General features: G+C 47.3%; 2 protein-coding genes across 2 annotated transcripts in view; both read right to left on the reverse strand.

The window, feature by feature from the left end:
- Positions 1-6,745, reverse strand: part of LOC130376229 (CUB and sushi domain-containing protein 3-like) — a 387,391-nt gene extending 380,646 nt beyond the window's left edge. Inside the window, exons 1-3 of the mRNA XM_056583449.1 lie at positions 6,690-6,745; positions 4,360-4,432; positions 2,410-2,511 (exon numbers count right to left, since the gene is read on the reverse strand). Coding sequence (XP_056439424.1) covers positions 2,410-2,511; positions 4,360-4,432; positions 6,690-6,732 — 218 coding nt within the window. The 5' untranslated portion in view covers positions 6,733-6,745. The remainder of the gene's footprint in view (positions 1-2,409; positions 2,512-4,359; positions 4,433-6,689) is intronic.
- An 859-nt stretch (positions 6,746-7,604) lies between these two features.
- trps1 (trichorhinophalangeal syndrome I) overlaps positions 7,605-20,938 on the reverse strand; it is a 64,511-nt gene continuing 51,177 nt past the window's right edge. The window contains exons 8-9 of the mRNA XM_056583450.1: positions 19,929-20,037; positions 7,605-15,305 (exon numbers count right to left, since the gene is read on the reverse strand). Coding sequence (XP_056439425.1) covers positions 13,434-15,305; positions 19,929-20,037 — 1,981 coding nt within the window. The 3' untranslated portion in view covers positions 7,605-13,433. The remainder of the gene's footprint in view (positions 15,306-19,928; positions 20,038-20,938) is intronic.

Genomic DNA, 20,938 nt, shown 5'->3' on the forward strand with positions numbered 1-20,938 from the left:
TTCCTCTCCGTCCCTCTCTCTCACTCACTCACTCACTCTTGCTCTCTCTGCTCGTCCATTGTATTCACGCAGGATATTTGATTAACTTTAGGATTTATGTCTCTATCTGTCTCTCTCCAACACAGTGCCATTCAATCACTCTAAACGTCTCTCTCTCTCTCTCCCTCACTCTCTCCCCCTCTCTCCCTCTGTCCCCCTCTCTCTCTCCCTCTCCAAGTCGGAGATCCACATTTCGTTTTCTAGAGAGCGACAGACCAGCGGTTCTAAGGGGGGCAGACAGGTTCTGAGGTTGTTCCCGGCCACAATGCCGAGGTTCTAGGGGGAGCAGAGAGGTTCCTAGCGGAATAGAGAGGTTCTAGGGGGAGCAGAGAGCTTTGCATGCTCTTCCCGGCCTCAGACAGAGCAGAGGTTCTAGGGGCAACAGACGGCTTCGCAGGCTCTTCCCGGCCTCAGACAGAGCAGAGGTTCTAGGGGCAACAGACGGCTTCGCAGGCTCTTCCCGGCCTCAGACAGAGCAGAGGTTCTAGGGGGAGCAGAGAGCTTCGCAGGCTCTTCCCGGCCTCAGAGAGAGCAGAGGTTCTAGGGGGAGCAGAGAGCTTCGCAGGCTCTTCCCGGCCTCAGACAGAGCAGAGGTTCTAGGGGGAGCAGAGAGCTTCGCAGGCTCTTCCCGGCCTCAGACAGAGCAGAGGTTGCTGCTCCTGTACCGCGAGCGGGGCAGAGTAGTGTAAAATGCTCGGCAACATCTTAACCACGGCCTGCGGCCCTTTGAGCTAGTTGCTGTCCCTTTCTCAAAAAAAGTAACACTTCCCGGGAAAAGTAACCCCTGGCTAGGTTTCAATAAAAAATACATATTTCATTAGGTGCATTAATATATATTTCGAAGTTCAGCTTCTTCATAAATGGGCATAAGCTTGTGTCTTGAAGGCAAATGGATTAAAATGAAATTTTCTGTTTGCTATATTGGAAACACACAGCCGGTGTGAGGCTCCCTTTAAATTGTCTTCTAAAAATCATAATCATATATCCCGAGCAACTCTTACTCACATTCAGTATAGTGCGGAACCACGCAGCCTGTCTGTCAGTCTCTCTCTCCCTCTGTGATGTATGCGGGGCAATACATTGCAAATATCTTCATTTCTATTTTTACGGTGAATCTTGGCTCGTCGGGGGGCCCACAGCCTGTCACACCCCTCTTCACACCCCTGAAGAGCCGCCAAGTGTGACCGCGGACACTTGCACACACAGAGGCGTCTTACCATAATGTGTGAAATCCCCTCACTCGTTGTCGTTGCAGAGCGAACATTGGTGTGACAAAATCGTGGCGTCGCTAGCCATAGCAACGCTTAGGCTAACGGTATCAAAATATGCACTTTTGCCATTTATAATTAAAACTATTATAGCAAGTATTACCACAGTCGAAGGGTGAGTAAAAATAGACGTTATACTGTAATTACAACGACAGTGTGATCGTAGAACAAGCAGTAATGGTTTAATTATTATTAATTATGCATTAACAGGTAGTTCAAACCAAGTCACCAAGTGGCCTTCTGTGAGTGCTGAGAGATGAAATAACAGCCCTGGGACTCTTAACTATGAATGCATCACTCTGCCTTACAGGTGTTGCTCATAACCGTTAATTAGCCTGCACAATCATAAGCATTAAGTCATCAGAGTCACACGTGCCACCCGAGTGACTGTCAGGCTTATTTCCCTGGCTGCACAATAAAGTGGAACATTACAGACACATGTACGCAACACAAAGTAGTCGGCCTGCAGCAATGTGCAGCCCTACACAATGCTTTAACTGAAAATAACCATATGCATACTGACATGTATAGTGTACAGGCAAATGAACAGACATCTGAATTTGTACTAGATGCCTGAACCTCACTTTAGATAATGTAGCAACACCATCCCTAGTGGTAGGAGTGAGTAATTGCCACTTTCATCAAAGGCAGTGTATTGGTAACCTGAATTGGGGAAGCAGTTGGTTGCTGACAAGGGGGAGGGAGGACTGGGCGTGGTTGACTGACAGTCTCCGGTATTGGGGTGGAGCGATGTGCACCTGTACCTTATTATGCATCATTCACCCGGCGCTTGGAGTCCCAGGTCACTCGCATTGAATTTAAAGTTAGGGTTATAATTAAGCTTCTCCCAAAGGGACATTTATATTTTGTACCTCTGCTTATTTGATACAATAAAGTACAAAAGAAAATGGTTGCAGTTTACAGAATGGACAGGAGTTGTCAAAACAAGGCAGATATCCCTTCGGCCAACAAGCCATAAAATAAACTATGGGTCATTCGACCAAGGTATTCTAGTGCTCTATTTTAGACAGGTCAGGTTTATACGTTGACAGGTATACACGTTCACCGTGTTGGGGCTGTGACTGATATCAATAAAACTGACCTGTGCTGCCTTCCATTAGTAGTGAAGTCCCCTCTGCACTGGTCCTCAGGGGAATCCCATCTGCCTTCAAGAAGGCTGAGGGCAAAGTGTCCTTCAATCCGCCTGAAAAACAAGTGAACATGGTGAGATCGACCCTAAGAGGGCTGAGGGAGCCAGTTAACTCCAGAGGTGGACAACACCCACAATGCACTGCACCTATGCATTTTGTGCAAGACAATACATACACAGTAAGGTGGCAATAAACGTAAAACTCATAGCTGCTTACTATGGAATAAGGAGAAGACAATCACATTCAACAAATGCATGTTTTAAAATGAATTTTACTTATTGATAAAAACTTAAACGGCAGCTTAGAGCTCAGCCTAAAACTGGTAGTTTGGGCAGAACGTGTGCGAGGCAGGTGCGTTCCATTGAACTCCCCTGCCCACTTTCCCTCCTCTCTCCCCCAAGTGGACTCGGTGACACCTACACTGTTCCACAACACCAAGGGCTGAGAGGAGGTGGAACTACAGACGAAACGCAGCCCTGACGTGAAAAGGGACGACGGGAACAGCAATCTGTGAAAAAGGGCTCCAATTGTGTACACCAAACAACAGCCTAACACGCTGCGGGCGCAGGCTTCAGAATGTAATCAGGCTTCATAAAGACCTCTTTATCCACGACAGTCGGCAGCAGTCCTGAGCAGATACCACCGAGCACGAGGCCTCGTCGCCACAAGCCGTGCAACAATGCGCACCTGTATCTTATCAAGCCTAATTAAAGCCTTGATATATACAGGCTAATTACTTACTATGCTGCGCTGCATTTCGAGGGTGCAGCCCTAAAGAGACGGGTTGTTGTATTCATAAGCAGTCGCCTCGGTTCGTGTTGCCTCCTGCCTGACATTGGCAGGGTTGAACAGAGGTGTCATGGGACCGGCTGTGCAGAACTCTGGAACTAGTCTTTTAGTCTCGCCCTGCCTGTCGTGTGTCTAGTAGTGAGCATGCAATACCATAGCAGAAGGAGCTCATTGTACTATTTGCTTAAAAGGTGCAGTCGTTAAGATTTAAGAGGTGTATTTGGTGTTATTTCTTAAAGATGTCACCCGTCTATTATAGGTGAGAATATTCGTTTTGAGTTGAGTGCACCGGTATCTGTGAGATGAGACCATTTTGATTTGACACTGCTCTTGGCCTGGTTTTCTGACCAATTAGGGCATCTTTTCCCCGATTTGCTTTGCGTAAACGGTGAAGAAACGTAAGGTATTTCATGTAAAGCAGAGCGCTAAACCCAACCAGACACGAAAACTATCACAACTATCCTCAGACTCTAACTCACATATTCAAACTCACAGAATTCTGTGGGGTTCTTACTTTAGCATACATGTAAATAACTATAAATAATCAGGGTTTATTTCATTGTGTTCGACTCAGCAGCCCGACAGAAGAGTTTTACTGCAGAACACACAGCCGTCTGCATTATTTACAGCTTGGTCTATAAAACACTGGTTAATTAAAATACGACAAATAAGAGGCAGATTAAGATAGAAAGAGAGAGAGAGGGAGAGAGGGGTTGAAAGAGCGCCGCGTCGAGGTGGTGGACAGCAAATTTGACTGGAAGCTATGATTAATAATTGATGGGGGGGGGGGGGGGGTGCGGGGGGAAGAGAAGAGAACAGGTGAGGAGTAGGTGGGGGAGAGGAGAGGAGAGGAGGAGAAGGGTAGCGTGCGGAAAGAGGAGAGTGGAGAGGAGGAGAGGAGAATGGGGAAAGAGAGGAGAGCGGTCGGAAGGAGAGTGGGGAGGAGAGAAGGAGTGGAGAGTGGGGAAAGAAGAGAGTGGTAGAAAGGCGAGTGGGGAGGAGAAGGAGAGGAGGAGAGGAGGAGAGGAGGGTGGGGAAAGGGGAGAGGAGGAGAGGAGGGTGGGAGAGCTACCATCCCCTTCCTCTCTCTATTTACTCGTCTCTGTTTTTACCTTTCTCCCTCCGTGCTTTTATCTTTACGATGAGCGATCAGCGGGTGTTCAGGGCTGTGATGGTGTGGGCGGGCTGCAGAGGGAAACACGTTTTGGATTATGAGTTACGAGCCTTAATTAAGCTTGCATGGGGACTTAAGTGGTGTTTACATGTGTTGAGTGGAGGGGGGAGGGGGACGAAGGAGGGAGGGAGGGAGGGAGCAAGAAAAGAAGGGAGGACAGAAAGGAGATAGCTGTTGGGAGATGTACAGACAGACAAGGAAGAATAGACATAGCTGTATGGATATAGACATTGACGTAGAGATAAGATGTAAAGACAGATATATAATATATATATATATATATATATATATATATATATATATATATATAGTTGTATATACAGATATGTACATAGCTTTAATGAGGTTTAAAAAACTGATATTAGATCTATAGACAGGCCAATATTGATATATTTACCAATTTCAATAGATGCATGGATACGAGATAGATCTATTATAAATGTATATTATAGATAGATCTACATACGGAGAAACAGAGTCAGATAGACGGATTTATAGATAGACTAGGGAATCAGGTTGAAATAAGAAAGCATAGCAGCCTGTTTCTGGCAGTTTTTGGGGCCATGGTTTGATAAGTAGAGCAGGGGAGGAATACCTTACTGCACACATACACACACACACACACACAGAGAGTAATCATAATAATAATGGATCATCATCTTTCATAGCTGATGCTCCGTGAAGTCTGTTGACTTGCTCACTTTCTGCTGACTTTGGATTCGGCAGAATTTTCATGGAGAAAGTTATGAATGATTAAAACATTTCCGCACCCAAACATGCAACACAGCGACAGAGGAAAGCTTGAGGCAAAGGCAAAGACACACACACACACACACACACACACACACACACACACACACACAATGTAGAACCAAAAAGCACAAGTTTAAGAATATACTCCAAATACCAACAAGCAAAATCATAATCATTCATGCGTATGGTTCAAACTGAATATATTCCTAGTTACAGCTCTGTCTGTACAGCAAAGTGAATTTTGGGGACTACGGTAGTGGACTTTTGAGAGACTGTTCTAGAATCTAAGAATGGGGAAATGGCTAAGAGATTGTAACGGCCATTTGTTGGTCACTCCCAAGCGGCTCGGCTGTGTTCCTCGATGGTTCTTAATGCTGCTAGTTACTACAACCACAGAACATAAGAACATAGCCAGGGTTGAGGAGTGTTGAGGAATGTAAACAGAAGTCTATAGCCTCAAGCAATTAAGCAGACTTATTATCCTAGCCTACTCAGTGCCTTAGACACTGGCCTATATAACTATTGTCATTTGATCATTTATTATTAAATGCCTTAGTTTATCATTTGTGGTGAGGATTAGATCAGAGGGCCGTCCTAATAATCGATCCCTTCACAACTGTTCTACATGATTCCTGACAGCTGCAGTCTGCAAATTAAACTGTTTGGTGCAACTGTTCAGGGAGGGAGAGGCCGCGGTGTCCGTTCACTCATCAGGCTTTAGAGTGTGGATCAATATCTGAAGTCTGATGACAGGAGATTTTAAACCTGGGTGAACGGTTTTCTTCACTTCGATTCGCTTCGTTTTTGTTTTTGTTTCTTTTCGCTGGAGGCGGGGATCTGTGAGCACTTCATTGGGGCGAACACAAACTCGGCCAGCAGTAGTTAACCGTACAAAGTGTCTGTAAAGGTTTCAAATGACTCACGTTACCAGGTGAACGGGCCACTTGATTGAAACACGTGTTTAATACCCCTTTAGAAAGCTTCAGCCAACTAAACTGCAACAGATTTCGGATCCATTAGAACTTAACGCACACGTGTACGGAGGCTGCCAACGTGTTGGTACATAGGCCTGTGATTTCGACTCCTCTGAACTAGGCTACTGTAAAACCACCTGGCACTGTGCACTGAAACCACTCCAAACATCATGCAAACAACCGCTGAAAACACTACATAGATAAAACAAATGTAAGGACTGCAATCACTGCCCAATTCTGGAAAGAATTATCTGATTTTTTAATTGGAGCCACCTAATAAAATATGCAAACTTGCGCCTGTATTCAACGCTGCCTTTATCGCCACTTAAAGCCTTTATGAACAGAAGAACCACTACTAATGGTGTCACTAGAGGCTCTATTAGAGGAGATTTCGTTGCACGATTTCGTTCTGGAAAAGTGCCTTCAGCCAGTCAGTCTTGTCTGTCGGAAGTTCATTAAAGTGGAATATTCCAAAACACATCAGACAACTTAACAACATTTCAACAACTGATTAAAATAACGGACTAAATAAAGCACCTACATCTTTTTGTTAATGCTTGCTGTATGTCCGTGAAGAGCTTCATCACGTTCCACTTGACCTACCCATTCCCTGATGATAAATACGGGCACAATATTAGTCGGACTTACTTTAATGACTGGGAACATGCATTTGTTTATTTGATTGGTTGCGCTCAAACATAATAGCTAAAATATATATATCTATATATATATATGTGTATATATATGTACTATATATGCATTATTTATCTTTATGCATTTATATTGCCTTTGAATGATTTTGTTTTTGGATGATAATCATGTAATTCTGCTTAGCTTCCCCCTACTCTCATACAAGAATGGGTCGATCCAATCAAGGACCCGAGGCGGACAGCAGTGTATTTAAGAAGTTCATTCATTCTACTACTAGTTTAGAGAGGCTGTTTGTTTTTCAGCTTTTGTTATTGAAGCACAACAAACTTAAAGGGTAACAATGTCCAACCTCTGTGTATGATCTCCATTCCTACACAATAGTCAGGTTACCCCCCAGTAACACTGTAGCCCAGCTTCAATATGCAATATGTACATGTATATTTGTCTGCATGTATGTTTGTTTGCAATGTTGTTCTGAATATCTTTCTTTACTGCTTATACTGTTTTTAACAACAGTCAGTTCCCGTCTGGACACGGCATGTCATGTTCTGCTTTTTCTTTGATGTATTTTGGGAAGCCTTTTTAACACCTGGACCAGAGACTACTGATGAAAAACAGCATTTTTATACCATGTGCATTCATTAATTACGCACGTTGCCTTTTCTCAAACAACCTAATCGTGCCACAGGACTGCTGGATCCGAATGGGGGTCATGTCTGGGGATTCCCCATCACTCCTCGGCACCCCTACTCCTCTCCCCCCCAAAACTGATACCTCATATTTATGGATATGATTTACTTTCTTATCTTAAGACCCCTAAAAAAAATGTAAACCACTAACTTAACCCAAAAGGAGCAAAGTGTGAGAGTGTCATGGAGGAAATTATTTCATCACCTCTTGTGAAACGGTCTGGAGAGAGACGATTACAGCCCTCATAAACCACAGGGAGGACGGGGTTTTACTGGCCTAAAGCCGGTACTGGGATCGATCCCCAATGCCTGCGGCATAACCTGCAGTAGGCACCCTCGAGCAAGACGCCCTCACCTAACGGCATGCATATGTATTCAGTGGCAGTCTCTTTGCATAAAATAAAAGCATCCGGTAACACAAATGCGCAAATAGTAATTAGGTTAGATGAAGCATCATGTCCCAAATACAGCCGCCCACGCGAGCGTGTCTCTTTGAGGGGCTTCACAGAGCCTCTCGTCCCCCTAGGGAGAGCGAAAGACTGGAGTCGTCGTGAGCGTGACATCTTGTGTGGTCTCTGTAAAAGAGGAGCTTGTGGGTTGTGATGTATGCACTGCACAGGGAATGACACGCTTTGCATAATGGAACCAATGGACTCATCCTTTTAGACGCCACAAAAACACACGGACACAGATGCCTTCAAATATGCCTGTTATTACTTTTATTAATCATCATCATATCATGGACATTATTCTTCAAGTTTAGCTGTGTAACAAACTTCTCTTGGCTGTCAAAATATGTTGAGTATTTTTTTTTTTTTTGCATGACATAAAAATCCTAAAAGACGATGTAACGTACACGAAAGTAGCTGAATAAAATACAACATAGGAAACAAATAATACAAAAAAAAAATCCCATTATTAAAAAAAACAAAAAAAAAACGATTAAACTAAATAGACACAAAATTCAAACGAAAACATATCGGTTAAATGTACAAAGTCGATGTGTGTGTGGGTGTGTGCGTGGGTGTATTTATGTGTATGTACTTGACCATTTCTAAACTGGCCTATTATCTTCTTTGTCTCAAAGTTATCACATCCCAATATGTACACACTCATTCTGTACCACGTGTGTATATCTGTGTGTGTGCGGTTGTGTGCGTGCAAGCAACACAGCTGAATTGTGTCAACACTTTGCAAGGCATTGAGCGATGACAAAGAAATACAAACAAAACAAAAAAAGTTTTAAGGCCTCGTATGTAAACGCTAACATGAATCTCTATGAAACAGAGGAAGTGACCAACATCCTTCCAGCAGTGGGATTCAGATGTGGTTACATCACAGAAACACACAGAGCGGCTAAACCTGACGCGTTCCCACTACACCCAACAGCTCACATGGTCCCTTAAGAGTCGAGAGAACTAAAACTCAACCCGACACAAGTAGACCAATCAGAACGAGCCACACAAGTGGACCAATCAGAACAAGCCAATCAGAGCACGCCAATCATAACAAGCTAATCAAAAACGTAAAAAAACTTTGAAAGCCTGCAATTAGTGCTGCAATTACTTTGAAATGTGAAAATACTTTCGATACCCGAAGTCAAAGACACTTACAAAGTAAAAGTGAGGACATGCTGAGGTCCTCACAAGGTCGGGATCAGCAAACATACGCACACACACACACGCACGGCGAATACAGGCAGACTGAGCATAGCTTTTAACATCACACGTCAGCTCTAGCAGGGAAAAGACCGGAGATTGGGAGGGTCGAGCGAGAGAGGTTGACGTACAGCAGGGGAGAGAGAACGAGAGACACACATGTCAATGGATAAATCCAGGAAAATAACAAACCGTATAAAACAACCGTTGTGTGAAGACAAAAACGTTAAGTATGGAAAACAAAAGGGTCAGAGGAGAAATAGAGGGAAAGAGGAGCAAACAGAACAGATTGGACAGCAGAACTCTGAACAAGATATGAAAGCTGAGTGCACACTCAAGAGATAATATTACTTCCCATGTGTACGCCCTAAAACATGCACTCCCCTGCTTTGCCCATTGTTTTCAAGGCCTACAAGGCAGTACCAGCGTTGCCTCTCTTCCTCTCCTCTTGTCCGACCAAAGGCTCCCACCCCCTGGGGATCCTTCATGTTTTCGTTGGTTTTTTTTGCGCCCGTGTTTTTCATTATTATTTTATTTGCTACATTGGCAGTTGTAAACAGGTTTTCATTTGATTTGTGTATTTATGCGTTCGTCTCCTGCTGGCGGATTGTCGTCCCCCCGTAGCTCTCGACCTTACAAAGTGCTCCGTATTGGCACGGAGAGAGCCGCACCGCACGGAACAACTGGTGCGCAGCGGAGCGACCGTTGCTGCACACGGCAGACGCTATTGAAAATAAAGAAAAAATGAAGAGACTAGAATTACCGGGGATGTCCTTTCAAAATTAAAAAAAAAACGTTTTAGTTATTCGGATCCTTCAGGGGTAAAATAGCACACCGATTGGGCGGTGGGAAAAGCCTCCGTAAGGTTTTCTCAACCGGGCGTTGGATGGGTTACACAGTTTCCCTAAAGTGTTCCACAATGCTAAAACTCTGGCTTCAAGGGGCATCGGGAAATAGCCCCGAAACGAGCAACCAATTAGTGCCAGGTGTTGTCACTTCTCCGCTTGCTCTCGGCCAATCAGAAAGAGCAGCGGCCGTACCCAGCTGGTGTCGACTCCGGAGATTAGATTTTGGCGATTTGTCACGCTTCAACTTTTCATTTGACAGATTCGGAGTGAAGAAATCTTTATCCTGACAGGCGGACCCATCGTGCAGGTGCCGGTGAACCCATCCAAACGTCCCTCGACGAAACACCCATTTTGAAATTAAAATAGACAATAGCATCGACTCAACGTAGCATGCATGGATATGGCAAGTTCCGGAAAGATACGAGTCTTGATTGATGAGTCTTAACAGTTTCCTTGTCAGTTGTATTACCGATGTGGTTTTTAACGCTTGCATAGCCATATGTATTTAAGTACCAGCGGTTTCCTGGCCGCTTCAAAAGTCTTCTGCGATTGTGGGGAAAACAGTCGGGTCATAGGCACAAGTAAGGGGTTGCATAACTCTTGCGTTTCCAAAGTCATATCGGAGGGGATAAACTTGTGTTTACTGCACGGTTCAAACTTGGTCAAGATCGATTTCTAATCTTGGAGATGTAAATCACAAGGTTATCCCCTACATGAAAGAATGGATTGTTTAAATGAAATAACTGTTTTACTGTGAATTACATTAAGGTGATTTCATCAGGCTGGGACGCAGTGTATGCACACAACGTGTGATGTTAAGAGGTGAGATCTGCATACTTCTTTGGATAACCATTAGAATAAAGGTCTCGTCTGTGGTCTCCTGGCTCTTTCGCTGGTTCAGTTCACAACGCAACCGCTTCGTTCAGTCTTTTTGGCGACTAACAGCGCAGTTTGTGTCCGTTATCACACCAGCTGGACGGCTCGGCTCATTTGTCAAAATCAAAATCTTACTACTGTTGTATCAATGTGATATCAATAACAATATTATATTTCATAATAATAATACAAATACTGGCGTGATAACCGACTCCTCCGTTAATACATATACTGGATGGGAAAAAAAGCATTGAAAATAAAGAGAACCTCACGAAAACAAATACTATAACCTTTTCTTTCTATTCATCCATTGCTTCAGACTAAAAGAGACAGTTCGAGATCATATTCCTGTTTTGTTTTTGTTGTTGTCACCGTCTCCTAGCAACTAAGGCAGCTGTGCAGCAGGGGGAGGGGCTATCCTCAGGGAATGGCTATTTGGGGATTTGAAAATATAATAATACGTTTTGAAACCTTTTCTATTTGGAGCATCTACTGTTCTCCTGAAACGCAAGTGTTTTGATTTGATTTGTAGGCAAAATGGTGGTATGGATAGTGTTTCCTCAAACAATTTAAATGAGTTTTTCCTTTAATAAAATCGTGAACTTTTGAACTGCGAAATTTGTTTTCCTGTGTTTTCTCATATAACAGCAATACCAGGACCTTAACTTCTGAATTCACTGCCATGTAGTTTGAATCCAACACCATCTTGACTCATCCTTTGACCTATGAGGTTAATGTAAACAAACTAGGGTTTGACTCCCTATGCGACTTTCCCTACCAAACAAAACACTAGAAGTAACACACTTAAGACCGCGTCGAACCGACCGTGAGGAGGAGGTGTCGAATGATGACGCACGTAAGACAAAAGTGACAGCGGACATCTTGGACTGGAGCTTGGTTGGTGTTTTGAGCGTCTGTGGGAACCCTGAGCAAGACTTCATATTCTTTACATCATCATCATCATCATCATCATCATCATCACCTTGGGACGGAAGCATCCTACACACACCTCCAGACACGCACACACACACACACACACACACACACACACACACACACACACACACACACACACACACACACACACACACACACACACACACACACACACACACACACGTTAAGTACACACAACCACGTCTCTCGCTGTACCGTTTCCATGGGACTGCTGTTGTCATGGTAACAAAAAACAAAACGTCTGCATAATAACACAAAAGAACAAAAAAAAAAATCAAGACATCCCACCCAAAACTCAGAAGAATGTAAAACCAAAATAAAGTAAGGCCTACCTATTGTAGCACCACTTAATGCAAAAACATTAACAACAACAAAGCATTATTTGCCTTTAGAAATAACATACGAGAAAATGTAGCAAATTGCATGTTCTTTTTTTTTTTTTTACTATAACATTATTATCATTATTACTATTATTAATATAAATGTTAAGCAGGTTAATAATTGGTTTGTTCTATTAGGCAGGCAGCCAGGCACATAGCTAGTATCATTGGCACGGAGGGAGAGATAGAAAATAATATCACTTGAATTGATCCGGGCAGACGACAGGCCAGCCCTCAGGCCTCCTCGGGTCCACTGCTGCCTCACCGGTTCCAACTGGATTTTAGAGCCGTGTAAACAGGTTCCGACCAGATCGAGACAGCATTGAAATAAATGCAGCAACAAAACTAAACACGTTCCGAAAGTCATCCGAAAAAGAAAACTTAAACCAGTTTAAGCATTTTCTTCTTTCTTTTTTTTGCAGTTTGAGTTGTCGCCATTTCCCATCTTGGCTCTAGTCTTTGTAGGCCGCTCTCCGCTGACGGCCATACTTTACGTCTTTGTTCGAAAAGGGTTCAGATTTTGGCCGCGATAAGGCAGGGGTTATAACCACCAGGTTATAAATACCAGCTAATCAGATTTATAAAACAAACAAAACTAAAATAACCACCTAGTTTTTAGAGAGTTAAGACCAGTTTAGGTGTATTAAAAAAGTTCCTATGAAGTAGCTGGAACACAACGCAATGAAACTAGATTCAGGTTTGATCCGGTTTTACCGAGTGTGAACCGGAGCAAATCCTTGAAATCGGTTTAGGTAGGACTGGGGTACGAACATATCTCGGACCTGGGTTAGGAGATCGCTTTCGCTGGAAGCTGGGCTTTGAGTCTCATTGAAAGAAAAGCTTGTTTCCACGTATATTCCACTCTGCTTTATATGGCAACTGTGCAAGTGAAGGGCAGCTTCCTTCAGAGTCAAAAGGCCAGAGAATACAAAGTAGGAGCAGTTCATCCTCAACATTCAGGCCTTCGACTCGCGTCTCATCTTCAATCCCACCAATCGATTGTTCATCAGGCATCTGACCAGACTGTTACCTGAAACAGACTTAAGCACGATATTCCCAAATGGTTTCCATTCCTATCAGGCAAAAGAAAAAAAAGAAAATCCCTTTTTTTATTTTTTTCGGTTTTGACCGAATCACATGACCAGCCTTTTAACAAATCAGGCGTCGACCTCGGGGGCCCGTTGGAGTTAGTCCGAGACGGGCCCTGACGGCCACTGCTCAGCCGGCTACGACGGAATGTCCCCAGGAGAGCTGGCGTCCGGTGCATCCGCCTCGGTGAGCTCCATCTCCTCGGTGACCTCTGTGACCTTTGTCTCTGAAGATACCTCATCATCACCGCCGTCGGCGTCCGCCTCGCCCTTAGCTTCCTGCTCCGGGATGATGTCACGCGCACCTTCCTCCGACTCCCTCTCAGCCTCCGTGGTACCGTCTTCATCAGCATCAGCATCATCCCCGTCACCGTCGGCAACCTTCCCCCCGTCGGGTTGGCCCTCGCCTGCCGCATCGTCGCCGCCCTCCAGCACGACCTCGCCTCGCTCTTCCTCACCGTCGTCATCTTCCTCTTCCTCCGGCGCCGTCTCCGCCGTCGTCGGCTGACCTTTGCCCTCCAGCACGACCGTCTCCTCCTGGGGGGCGTCGCCCTCCTCCTCCTCCTCCACCACCTCCTCCCGCAGGTCCCCCTTGGCCTTGTCGCCGTAGCGATGCAGCCCCCTCTGGATGTGCGTGGTGAAGTCGTAGCGGTCGGCGCACGCGTGCAGGCAGAAGGCGCACTGGTGGGGGCCGCCGTCGCCGTGGCAACTCATGTGCAACGCGTACATGACCTCGTCCAGGAAATAGATGCCGCAGTGGACGCAGCGGTGGGCCAGGTCGTCCTGCGTGGACGCCTCCGCCGTGGCGGGGGCGCGAGCGGTCGACGGGGGGGCGCACGGCGGGCTCTTCAGCACCGACGCCCTGGGCTCGCTCGCCGCTGACTCCTCCTCCTGCTCCTCCTCCCTCGGAGGCGGCTGCTGCCGCTCCTGTTCCTCGTCTCTCTGCACGCCTCCTTCCTCCATCCTCTCCACCGCCCTCTCCTCTGCCTCCTCCTTCACCTCCTCCTCCCTCCTCCGCCTCCTCCTCTCGACGACCAGCGGCGACGCCCGCCTCCTCTTCTCGGCGCCGTTAGCATTGGCGGCGGCGGCGGCGGCGGCGTTGGGCGAGTCCCTCTGCCTCATGGCCAGGTCCAGCGGAGCGTCGTTCTCCGGGGACGAGGAGGACGAGGAGGGGTTGGGGGTCTGGGGGTGGAGCGGGAGCGGGGGGTAGTGGGGCGGGGCGGAGGGCGGGGGGGGCAGCGGGGAGTAAGGGGAGGAGCCGCAGTAAGGCACCTTGTAGCTCTGCTGCTGCTGCTGCTGCTGGAGATGGTGCTGAAGCTGCTGCTGCTGCTGCTGCTGGATCGGCGTAACCATGGCGCCCAGGTAGTGGGCGTTGCCGCCCAGCGCCCCGGGGTTGCCAAGGCCCCCCAGGCCGGGCACCCCGGAGGCGGCGGCCATCTTGTACTTGGTCCAGAAGCGCAGCCAGTCGGACTCGGAGGTGAGGTCGGGGGAGAGGGCCAGGGGGAGGGGCAGGGAGAAGAGCGGGTACTGGTACTTCTCGATGGGGGACCCCGGGGGCGAGTAGCTGGACGGCTTGGAGGGCCGCATGTACTTCTCTATGGGGCTGCCCCTCTCCGAGCCCCCGCCCCCCTTTCCCCCCTCCCCCTTGGAGCCCAGCCCGGCCTCCACACCGCCGCCGCCACCGTTGCCCTCGGCTACCAGCGAGGTGGGCGGGTGGGCGGGCAGCAGGAGCGGCGGCATGCGTCGGTGGATCTCTAGCGTCTGATTGGCCAGGAAGGCCTGGGTGGAGCGCGGCGACCGGGAGCGCGGCGACGGCTGCTGGTTCTTGATTGGCGGGCAGCCGCGGTCGAGCTCCTCCCCCCCGTTGAGGCGGTCCTCGCTGGCGATGCGCTGCTGCTTCGGGGCGGCGTTGTCGGGCGCCAGAGAGTCCGGGTTCAGCCGCTTCCGGGTGCGGCGCCGGATGATCTGCTCGCCGTTGTTCTGCTTGATGATGTTCAGCGGACGCGGCGTCTGCGAGACGGAGGGAGAGAGAGAGAGAGAGAGAGAGAGAGAGAGAGAGAGAGAGAGAGAGAGAGAGAGAGAGAGAGAGAGAGAGAGGAAGTCGTAAAGTTATTTCAATTGGTTCCGACACAAGTTGTTAACATACCTCCTTTTAATAAATAGCGATAAAGTACGATAAACCTGGCGTCCAGAAGCTCCCTTCTAATTCATCCTGAGGAAGTTTGGCCTGGAGTTTGAAGCGAAGCCCTTGAGATGACAGCTCACATTACTAAATATGACTCATGGATCCTAACCGTCGGACCGTAGCTCTGTCCAGCCTCCCTTCCAAATGAGTGCTGCAGTACCTGCCCTGGTCACAAGGGGGGGGTGTTACATGACGTCAACCTAATGACAGCCTCGTCGGCACTCATCGCACCAGGCTTTCAGTCGCAATCAGCAGCGCCCCTAGAACTCATTTAGCGCAAGGAGGTCATGGGATCTCTCCCACGAAAATATATCAAGATCCTTTGGATGACAAGCAAGCGCTTCAGCCCGTCACCATGACAACAAGCAAGCCAGACATTGATGATGAAGTGAGGTCAAATGGTTCACCGTGTTAGAGGGAGCATGCCTTTAATCACTTTATTTCTCTCTCTCCTTCTAACAACTCTCGGAGAATGAAGGCTGTGAAAAGTGAACCGGGTGACAAACAAAGAATGTTGCAAATGCACCACGGCTCATTTCAATGTTGACTTTTGACATCAAAGCACGACTTCTGGCCTTCTGCGCCATCTCTCACTGAAGTTTGTCAGTTGCTTCCGGCGTTTCTGATGAAGTCAGTAGAAAGAGATTGCTTGTGTGTGTGTGTGTGGGTGTGTGTGTGTTCGGGGTGTTTACATGAATATTTGGCTAATCTGCAACACATTTTACATCCTTTTGAGAGTGCGTGTGTGTGTTTGTTTTGTGTTTGTGTCAGTGTGTATAGTTTTGGGCTCATCAGAAGGTTTACGTGTGTGTGTGTGGGTCTAGTTTACTGGTCGAGTGTGTGTGTGTGTGTGTGTGTGTGTGTGTGTGTGTGTGTGTGTGTGTGTGTGTGTGTGTGTGTGTGTGTGTGTGTGTGTGTGTGTGTGTGTGTGTGTGTGTGTGTGTGTGTCTGTGTGTGTCTGTGTGTGTGGTGATGGTTTGATGTAGAGTTTGATACATGCACCCTGGCACTTTGAAAGCAATCACCTCAGAAAAGGAAACCGAAAAAAGGGGCATGAAGGAGTGTGAGAAAAGTAAAACACAAACAGAGAGAAAGAGCGAAGGAAAGAAAAAGAGAAAAAGAGGATAGGAAGCAAGAAAGAAAGAAAAGAGAGAAAATAAAGCGTAAACGAACGATAGAAGAATAAATGAAAGGAGGAAAGAAAGAAATTAAGAAGGAAAGAAAGGGATAAATATGTAATTAGCTATTAACTCAACTGTGCGAGATAAAAACATGCAAGATTAAAAACTATAAAGACCTATTTAATACCCAAAGAAATAAAATAAAAAGGAACAAAATGACTATCCTTTTAAATCTCAAATCTCCCTTCGTCCCGTCTCCAGCACAATGAACCCGTCATATGTGTGTGTGTATTTGTGCGGGTGTGTGTGTATGTGCATGTGCAAGATGGATGAAGAGAGAGAGAGATTTCTACCTTTATGTGTTAAGAGTGCTTTTAAGTATGGAGGTGGTCGGTCTGTCTGTCTGCCTGCCAGCCTGCCTGCCTCACTGTCTTCCAAACTGTCTGTCTGCATTATCAAATGATAAATAATTGGTTTGGTCGGTCGAGGTGAAAGTCTGGGGATCCTTATAAAAAATACAATCCCTTTTTTTCCCTATTCTCTTCATTTGGGGGAAAATGGTTCATTAGGGATCTGAGGTAAAATTTGACTTTCAGCTTTTAATTATCAACACAGAGGCACACACACACACACACACACACACACACACACACACACACACACACACACAGCCAGCTGACAGGTAAATGTGGTGGACCAACAGAAGTGAAGTGGTGTTTTGATGAAATACGACAGCTCTGTTACTGCAGCTCCCTCTCCCTCTCCCCCTCTCCCCCTCTCCCCCTCTCTCCCTCCCTCCCTCCCTCTCTCTCTCCCTCTCTCTCTCCCCCTCTCTCTCTCTCTCTCTCTCTCTCTCTCTCTCTCTCTCTCTCTCTCTCTCTCTCTCTCTCTCTCATTAACGTATCCTCTTTCAAAAGTTGCAATACTTCCCCCCATTCCTATTTTAATGTTCCCACTCCTCCCCTTACACCAACTCCCCATCCACCCCTTCCTCCGTCGTCTCTCATTCTCTCCCTCTCTCCCCCGCTCCCTACTTTACCCCTTGTTTGTTTTTTCCTTCCTACTCCACTAACACCCTGTTGTCCAGCCCTCTCTCCATGTCTCTCCATGTCTCTCTCTCTCTCCCCCTCCCTCTCTCCTCCTCCCTTCCCTCAAGTGTTTTACTAGCTGCGATCCTCTCTAATAATGTGTGTAGAGCGTATAAAACTTTTACTATGGGATATAAAATATGGTCGTCATGAAGATTGCCAAATGTTTCGGGGGAGCTGGAACGTGACTGGGGCCACAGATGAGACCAGAAATAAACAGGCTGGGTTGAACCTGGGCCGTTCGCAGGGGCAGAAAGGGAGGGAAAATGGCCATGGCAGCATCCCTTTAAAGCTCCATTCTCTAATTGCTGTAGAGTGCTCGTAGCATCAGATGCTGATGCTACGTAGCCTGATGCTGGTAGCGCTGTTAGCGTGCTACTAGCTAGCCTCAATCAAAGTGTGATTTATATGACGCCAAGTCAATTATCTGGATGATGAAATGTGTTGGTCTCAGCTTGGGGTTTGGAAGGCGTTGTGTGATACAGCTGAGCTGACTGTCAGTCATGGTGGAGGCAACTGACTAAACAAACAAACAGCAACACAATGTTTGTGTGTGTGTGTGTGAGTTAGGGTGTGTGTATGTGTGTGTGTGTGCGTGTGTCTTTGTCTGTGTGCATAAACCCCTTTCGCTTTCTACAGGTTGGTTTCGAAATTCGGTACTGGTTCCAGAACCCCCCCCCCCCCCCCCCCCCCGCTCTCCAGCTCCTGAGACCAGGAAGTAGATTCCTTCCGTGGCCGGTCTCGCTGGGAGCAGATGTCTTCCACGGCTCAGAGATGAGCCTCTCAGATAAGAACACCCCCCACCCCCCCCACTCCCACAAAAAAAACAGATAAAACGCAACAGATTCCAAGTGGGCTGCATCACAGACCATCCTGAGATCCACTGCCAGAGCGTCAACATCTGGTGCACATAATCAGTTTGGAAGCCATCTTGGTTAATTATACACACGGGAAAGACAATTGGAAGGAACTGGCAAGGGTCCACTGGCAGGATACGAGGGGACCACCCCCCCCCCCCCCCCCCAGTGCGACGCAGCGCAACATCAAAGCAGAGGCACCCAGGGGTCCCATCGTGATCTCTTTACCTTCCTCCCTGAGGGACTAGGTAAGGAGATGCTTTGATTGTCTGGAGGTCCCGGCCAGGGGAGAGAGAGGGAGAAAGGACAGAGGGAGAGAGGGAGAGAGAGAGAGAGAGAGAGAGAGAGAGAGAGAGAGAGAGAGAGAGAGAGAGAGAGAGAGAGAGAGACACAGAGAGAGACAGAGGGAGGGAGCGACAGAGGAAGAGAGAGAGAGAGAGAGAGAGAGAGAGAGAGAGAGGAGAGAGAGAGAGCGAGAGAGAGAGAGAGAGAGGAGAGAGAGGAGAGAGAGAGAGGAGAGAGAGGAGAGAGAGAGCGAGAGAGAGAGAGAGAGTGAGAGAGAGGCAGAGGGAGAGGGAGAGGGATTGGGAGAGGGAGAGAGACGGAGACAGAGAGATGGGGGTGACGTGTTGTTGTGCTGTGATGTATTTGTAAGGAATGGGTAAACAGGCGGGGCTGTGTGTTGTGTGTATTGGGAAGACGATGTTTCCACCCCGTAGGTGGAGCGTCCCGGTGGGATGGGACAGGGAGGATGTGATTCAGCAGTCAAACACTGTGCAGAACGCTATCGTTAGATAAGCATGACACACACGTTCCTAACACAGTGCGTTTCCCAGGAGCCATTGAAATTAGTTTCTGTGTGTGTTTATCTGTATGTGTGTCTGTGCGTGTGTTCAGGGATGTGTTCATGTATGTTATTATGCACGCATGTATGTTAATGTACCAGTGTGTGTGCGTGTGTAACCCTAACTCCCCGTAAATACAAATAATTTCACCATTAATTACTTAACAACTCCCAATGATTTCCAATTACATTCATGTGCTCCTATACTTATGCCCCGGTCCTATAAATGTAGGTGGTCCTCCTGATGTGACGTCATGGTTTACCAGCCCTATAATAATAACAGTCATTTACAATACACTTCTCCCAACAGAAGCTACAAAGTACAAACAACCAAAACGGGAAGAAACAACAGCAGTGGGAAGTATGAGTGTTTATGTCTGCGTGTTTGTGGGTTTGCGGAACCGTGTGCGCTTGCCTACGTGTGAGTGTGTGGGCGGGTTTGCGGTCTGCTCGCGCTTGTGTGTGTGTGCGTGTGTGTGTGTGTGAGTCTGTGTGCACGTGGACGTGCATGTGTGTGTGCGTGAGCCGGGAGACCCACCGAGTGCAGCTTCTGGTAGAGGCCGCAGGCGTTGCAGACGTAGCCTCCGTTGGCGTTCTTCCTCCACAGAGACGTCTTGGTGGTCAGACAGTTGGCACAGAACACACCACTACCCCGCCGCCGCTGGGAGGGAGAGAGGAGGGGGGAGAGAGGGAGGGAGGGAGGGAGGGAGAGAGAGACAGTGAGAGAGAGGGGAAGAAATCGTTGAGTACTTCACATTATAAACGACCACGCTATTAATTAACTTGGGAGGATAAAGCACGTGAACAAGTGTGATAGCAGGTGATGGGGGGGTGTGGGGGGGAGAGAGAGAGAGAGAGACTGCATAATGAGAGAGAGACACTGCATGATGATTGAGAGATGGAGCGAGAGAGTTATCCTGTGTGGTGAAAGAGAGAGAGAGAGAGAGAGAGGGAGATTAAGAGAGAGAGACACTGCGTGACAAGAGAGCGATCGAGATCGAGTGAGAGGAAGAGAGAGACAGTGTGTGATGAGAGAGAGGGAGAGAGAGAGAGAGAGGGATAGAGGGAATGACACAGAGGGTGATATGGCAGGGAGATGATGTGCTCTCAGTCTCCGCTGCTAATGACTGATTCTCTGGGAGGGTGATATGGCAGCTCCCCCATCCTCTCCCCCCAACTCTCCCCCCTCATTTACACTGTGTGCACAAGGCTCTGAGAACCTCTCCACCCCCGGTCACCAGTGTGTGTGTGTGTGTGCGGGTATGCTGGCAGCATATGGGATGTATGCTGTGTGTGTGCATGTGTGTATTAGTTTTGCGTGCATGTGCGAGTGTTTTGTGTATGAGAGGGAGGTATGTGTATTTGTTTTGGATAAAAAGCTGATTCATTTGTTCTCTGTCGCAATACACAGCCCGGCAGAACAATGACGCACACACACGCACGCACATCGAAGAACATTGGGTTTGTGTTTGCTTGTTTAATCAGATGTCGTTTCCAGAAGGAAACGTTCCGTCGCACAAAGACACATACACACGCACACACACACGC

This window comes from Gadus chalcogrammus, chromosome 22, assembly GCF_026213295.1.
Source record: "Gadus chalcogrammus isolate NIFS_2021 chromosome 22, NIFS_Gcha_1.0, whole genome shotgun sequence".
Lineage (NCBI taxonomy): Eukaryota > Metazoa > Chordata > Actinopteri > Gadiformes > Gadidae > Gadus > Gadus chalcogrammus.